Genomic DNA, 6,775 nt, shown 5'->3' with positions numbered 1-6,775 from the left:
TAGAAAGGAGAAAAATAAATTTTTTTCAGGTGATTTGAGTCTTAAAATCCTGCCCACTTTTGCAGACTAAAAATTCACCTGTTAACACTTTTTTTCTTCTTTTTCCCAAGGAAGTATCGTGTATTTTTAAAAAATAAGTCACTCCACATGACTTATTAAGCCAAACGCCACTATTTATCTTTGATTTGGGCAGCATTGCCCCCCCCCCCCAACATGCCTGGTTTCTGGAACAGCTCCCACTGAAATGCACTTTGAACTCATTCTTGATCCCAGTATTTTCCTGTCTCTGCACAGAATCTGCTGTTGGCTGTGCTGTCTTTGGAGCTTTGTCTAGCTGTTCTCTGACAAAGGGCTTGTTCTGTGAAGCACATCTCGTCCTCTTTGTCCAGCCTCTGGCTTCAACCATGAATCACAAATATTCTCCAGCTGGGAATCAGACCAGGGCCGAGATGAAGAACCCAGAAGGCCAGCAGGATGTTTCAGTTTCCCAGGGAATTCGCATGATGTTTTACATGATGAAGCCCAATGAAACGTCATTCCAAACTCTCCAAGAGGTGCCTGATTATGTAAAAAAGGTGAGACTACCTGGGAAGAGGCTGCTCTTACTTTTCCTTAATAAGAAGTTAAACATCGTGGGGGTTTGTTTACTTTCATTCTTCAGATCATGAACGTCTAATGAAAAGAATTCAATTTCATAAAGACATGTAGCAAAAGTAGAATTTCTACTTGAATTGAATTTCCATGTGATATTCATAACTATCTTCTGTCAAACTCCCTTCCCTGATATGTCACTCCAGAGTATGACAAAACCTTTAAAAGCTTTTCTGGACACAGGGACATTACGAATTTAGCTGACATCAGTAAACTTTGTAATAATCTTGTTTTTAAAAGGTAAACTTGTCTACTACCTCCCAGAAAACTATTTCCTCTTTAATTTGGTAGCGTAGTTCTGCAAAATGGATACACAGATCACTGAGTCCAATTCTGACTTCCTAACTTTAAACTTGAACCAAGTTTTATTTGATTCTGAAGTGTTTAGAGGCACTTTTCACTTTTGGTTCCTGGCTATGATTGGAAATGGAAATATCCAGAATTAGAACTTGAATACTGATGTTCCCCACCCTGTCAAAGTTGTTCCTATAACACTCACTAGTTCAGACAAGAAATAGAAAAAAAATGACATCAGAGAATATGTTCTTGGGAGTTCAGTTTTGAAAACTTTAAAACTCACAATCAGCTTCCAAATGAGTGAAACCCATAACTTTTTTTTTCAGGATTTCATATTACTCCTATGTTCTGATGTTTTAAGAAAAAATGTGGTATTTATTTACATTTTTATAAATCATTATTTTTTATATTGTAGTGACAAACCTACTCCAGTATTTGGTCATCGATGGTGCAGCCTAAAAACCGTATTATATAAAACAAAATTATAGCTGAATGAATAAAACTTGAATGATGTTTCAAGCACTTAAAATGACCTTATTTTTTGAAATAATCAGAAAAATATTCTCGGTTCCTACAGTTTCAATTTTGTCATTTCAGTAATGCCAATAGGAAAGACTAGAATTATGTACCTCCTTAAGGAATCCCTTTCAAAGTGAATCTAGCTCACTCATATGTAGGTAATAGACTTGTGGTTATTACACATATGTAAAAATATACTTTTTAGATCTAACTGGTAACATGTCCTTCCTCATCTTTTCTTGGTGCAATTATCATCATATCTGTTTGTATTTTATTTCCAAATTGGAAGATAGAATTGGGGAACCTGTTTAATATATGTCTGAAGCAATCAAATTTATTTGTTAGGAGAAAATGATCCTCTAAGAAAGTTATCTACCTTCTCTTTCTATGAAATGTCACTCTGGACCTCCCACTTCTAGAATGATTAATTAGAAAATGTGGGAGAATTTCATACCGAGCACGATAGCAGCTCTTTTCTGCAATTTCCTTTCCAGGCGACTCCATTTTTCATTTCACTGATGCTGCTTGAACTGGTTGTCAGCTGGATTCGCAAAGGAAAGCCACCAGGCCGTTTGGATGATGCGTTAACATCAGTATCAGCTGGTGTTCTGTCTCGGCTTCCAAGGTGAGTTGGTTGGTTAGCCACACTGAGAGAATCGCCTGGAATTCTCAAACATGATGGAAAAGGAATTGATTTTCACATACATCTCCAAAGAATTCAATTACTGTCATTATTTAAAATTTTGATATTTTGTTCATTATGGATTTTTCTTTTATTCATTAAAAAATGCTGCTCTGCATGTTATTGATCTTGTTTACTGAGCTAATCAGGGCCCCCTTAAATTTTGTGTCTGAAGAGTGAGCTTCATTTGCCTGACCATAGTCCCAGCTCTGAGTTATGGTCTAGTTATCTATTGGAACATTAGTTTTGCTGCAGGAAAATTCACATACAATAGCTATCTGGTGTGCAGACGTTCCCTAGTCGAATGTCCTGCAAAGCCAGACTACTATAGTGGCCTCCTGAGTGCATCCCTGTCCAGAGACCCACCTCATTTCCAGCCTAACATTTCCGTAACATGCAAATGGTGGGAACTCTTTACAGTTCCACACTGACTGATGATAATGCGTGAATTCCTTTCCTGAACTATGGAAGCTTTGCTCTATCTATCTTTGCTTCTGGGGTATTTACTGCTGTTCCCCACTTTACAACATTTGTTCCTTCCATACTCTATTTCTTTCCGTTGCCCAGAAGGCAAACATGTTTCCCTCTGTTTGGAAAGCTACCCATGTGGCAAACCTATTCATTTCTTAAGTCTAGGCATAGACTTCTCTTGAAGAATTATACTCTTCAGCAAATCATACTTGATTTCCAACCCTATGTTAGACACCAGTTCACATGGTCCATGGAATCTGGTGCTTGCCCAGGATATAGAATTGTCTCATGGTATCAACTTACCTGGTTTCCTTGCAGCCCTTCCTGCTAGCTTGCATGTAACTTGAGAGAAAGAGGTGTTCTTCTTCTTCACAGTATTAACTCCCCTGTGTGGAATAGTGTTTAGTACATGGTGGTTTTTTTCTTTCTCATTTAATATTCTCATAGTGTTATGTTAATGACAAAACTGGATAATGAGGAGACCAAATGATAGTAAACAGTAAATGATCTATGTGGGGAGAAACATACTTTCCTTTATCCTCAAATTTCTTCTAATTGGTCTAGTAATCAGGTGGAAAAGAGACAAAGTAGCAAGAGAAAAAAGCAAATTTGAAACATACATATGTATGGTAACACTGCATACATGAGAGAGTCAGGAACCCACATGCAGGAGAGGTTCAGAGATAGAAAGGGAATGTGGGCATATAAGACATTCTGAGTTAGACAAGTGAGGTGCCTTGGGGACTTCAAAAGGCCATTGGAGGTTAATAAGAAGAGCCTAGTAAACAGGAGTTTACCCTGCCCCACAGATAAGTCAAAAAAGTTATCTCTGATCATCTGTTATGGGCAAGCTAATTCAAATTCTTCTAGGTAGTTAAGGGGAAAGGGAGAAGGGTTCCTTGAGCTTGCAGCTCAGGTTGCATTTGGCTCAAAACAATCTGCATACTGTAGAGGCACACTTGGGGTGACTTGTTCTGGACCCCCACACCTACTACTTTTTAGAGTAGAGTAATCACAATATGTACAAAGGAGAAACCCATGAGCATTTACCAAAGAGGCAGAGGGTGAGGGAAGATTCCCTTAGAAGCACTTGCTTTGCTTTGTGTTGTTGATGAATGTTCTCATTCCTGCTTCCCACCCATTGCTTCTTTTACTGTTTTAAGAGCTTACTTCTGACCAGTGCTCATTACTTAGGAATGTTTCTATGAACCGCCCAGTGGGAAACCAAGGTGGATTTTTTAAAAAAGAAAATAAAATGAAAACTTAAGGATATCCGAGAAATGGTAAAATAATTTCATACAATTTCATAGTTGTTTAGTTGAGAAGTAAACCTAAAAGTAAAATTTCTTTCATAAATGGCACTATAAAAAAGATAGGTTAATAGGTATAAAATAATAATAACAACATAATAATTATAATCACTCTTTGAAAAACTACTTGTATGGTTGCACATTGCTGTAAGAATCAGAGGTGATACCTCAAGTTATTTGCAGTTAATTTCCAGAACATACTAAATAAGAATTTACAAGTATACATAATATCCTCTGTTTCATGTCTCCCTTGAACAGAACTGAACAAGAAAAATGTCTAACATACAGAAAGGATATCTAGGTTTGGTTATTGCAAATTACCCACTTGGTTACTGTAGTTCATTCTGAGAATGTTAAGTATATAGGTTTATGGAAATCAGACAACTGATGAACTATAAAAATACTTGGTAACCGAGAAGTGCCCTGCAGGTGCATCTATGGATCCCATCTTCTATTGAATTGAAATGAAATTTATTACATACTACAGGACTCATCAAGGTGAATGAATGCTTCAGGATTTCTCTTACTCTTTCAAGTTTGACTTTGGTCAAAGTGAAATTTGATTGTTCTCTTATTATAACACTGGAGCAACTGGAAGACTGCATCTTCAGTCCAATAATTCTGCTCAGCAGTGTAACTTTAAAATGGTACAGGGTTATAACAGGATATGAGAGAATCATAAATGTAGTTTTGCTAAAAAAAACAAACCCCCACAGCATCAGGCAGCTAGGAAGAAGGAGGGAGAGAAAGATGCAATTCTTTCCTTTCACATTCCACTATTCATAACACTCCTTAAGCTAACACAAACTGTTAACTCTGGTGCCCTTTGAAGGAAAGGTAAAAGGTTGTGAACTTGAATTTGGAGCATATTTTTCTGTGGTCGTATTTTGAATGTGAACAGCAAATGGCTTCTTTTTTTGTTGTTGTTGTTCCGGGAGGTGTGAACAACACTTCTACATTGTGAAATGTGGATAAATTAAGTTTTGCAATTGATTTCACCTTTATAGCCATTTCTCAAAAAAATCTCAGCAAAGCAAATTATCTGAAAATAAATGCTTTAAATACTTTTTGTTTTATTTTGTTGCTATTAAAAAAAAACAGATGTAAGCAGAGAAGGAAAGCTAACCCTCAGGATCCACTCCACTACATCCCTCTGCAAAAGACGAGAAGGGGGATTTAACAAAAACTCTTAAAACAATATTTCAGTTGAAGCCACAGCATCAAGGGGAACCCCTGTGCAAATCATTAACAGCTGAAGGTTAGATTAACACGGCACTGATCGCATCCTCTCCGAGGGACTAATTTCATTTTCCACACGAGCAGCAGTGGCTTGCTGCGTCCTTAAACTACACGGTGGCAGGAGAAATGGCGGCACACCATTTGTTAATTCGTTTGAGAGGAGTTACACTTTGGATAATCATTGCAAATAGGCATGTGGCCTCTGACCGAAGAAGCTGTGGGAATCAAAGCGAAACCAGGAACATATTTTTCCACTTTGCCCTTCATGTAATGGAAATGCTGTAGGCAGACTTTGAGGAAAAACAATGTTTATTTGAGGATCTCAATTTTATTGTTATATAAAATTTGAAATATCCTGAAGATTAGTAGCATACGTAGCACATTGACAGAGAAAACTACATGCTGTAGCTTTCAAATCTTTATGTAAGGGAAAAATATTAATCATAGACAAGATTATATCTTGTTTACAAGCCTGTTGAACAGACCATCCCGTATAATAAAAGTCCATCTGTCCTAAGTACCAGATTCTGGACAGGCCTGCATCTGTTTTGCTCTTCTGGAACCCAGTAGGCAGCCCTCCTAGTCGGAATCTAGTCTTGAAGTTTTAGACGGATAGTTTTGCTTACAATAGTTAAACACTGTGTATCGCATACAGATAACCTGACTTTCTATTAATCACTTGCATAGGTGGGGATAAAAAAAATGAAACTTAGCAAAAACTTTACAAAATCTATTTTTTTAAACCTATCTAAAACTTGTGAAATAGCCTGCTACTGACTTAAATGCTAACGAGTGAAAAATAATCACATTTTTTCCCTGCTTGTTTAAGTACAACTCAATTTCCAATCCTTCATTAGAAACCCGGGACCTCAATTTGTTACTTCCTTCCAATGTTTCTGCTTCCATAAATTGCATCCTCCCCAGAGAAATTTTATTCCCGATATAAATATCTACAGTATGTTTGTTTTTAATGGGTTCATTTATTCTGTTGAAACAGCAGATTATAAATCAAAATGCAAAAAATTGGAGGGACAATTTAAGTAGGTAAATTTTCAAATAAGTTGGGGACACTTCACTTTTAATACAAATGGGTCACTGCCAAATTTCACCATGAAGTTAACTCCGCAGTGTTCAATCGTACGTATGCACAGTTTTACCAGCCATGACTGCCCTGGAATTTTCCATTCCTGAGAAGAATATTTCAGAAAAGAAATTTAAAGAGGAGGAAATTAAACTTCTTTAAAATACATCGGGCTCCTTGGGGTGGGGCTGGATGAGGAAAAATTGTACATTGGACTTTTATACTAGACTTTAGAATTGGAGACAATACTGCCTTTGGCAACATCAGACTTCTCACAGATGAATGCCTGTTATTTTGGGTGATTACTTTCATAAACAGTTATTCTTTGTCTAAACTAAGAGATAAATGCATTTGGGTAATGTTGATAAAATATTTAATAATACTAGTAATGTATTTATTAACCCAGAATATAATGAATAGAACATCCCCTGTGAAGAAAGTAAAATGTAAAAACTGGCTGGTTTGTTCATTATATTTGGTAGGGAGAACACCCCATTTCCTTTAAAATGTAACCTTAGAAACCTT

The 6,775-nt window shown here is 36.8% G+C and overlaps 1 protein-coding gene across 4 annotated transcripts in view; it reads left to right on the top strand.

Annotated features, from left to right (window-relative positions):
* Window positions 1-281: 281 nt before the first annotated feature.
* The window catches only part of AGMO (alkylglycerol monooxygenase), a 290,586-nt gene continuing 284,092 nt past the window's right edge, over window positions 282-6,775 (top strand). For all 4 annotated transcript variants that reach the window (XR_008389639.1, XM_037163905.2, XM_037163903.2 and 1 more), the window contains exons 1-2: window positions 282-575; window positions 1,962-2,092. Coding sequence is in view for 3 of the 4 variants with exons in the window: in XM_037163905.2 (XP_037019800.2) it covers window positions 405-575; window positions 1,962-2,092 (302 nt within the window). In the remaining variant the exon portion in view is untranslated. The remainder of the gene's footprint in view (window positions 576-1,961; window positions 2,093-6,775) is intronic.

Source organism: Artibeus jamaicensis, unplaced genomic scaffold, assembly GCF_021234435.1.
Source record: "Artibeus jamaicensis isolate MK-2021 breed Jamaican fruit bat unplaced genomic scaffold, CSHL_Jam_final contig_923, whole genome shotgun sequence".
Classification (NCBI taxonomy): Eukaryota; Metazoa; Chordata; class Mammalia; order Chiroptera; family Phyllostomidae; genus Artibeus; species Artibeus jamaicensis.
Note: the sequence above shows the minus strand (reverse complement) of the source record. Positions and strands in the feature narration are given on the sequence as shown.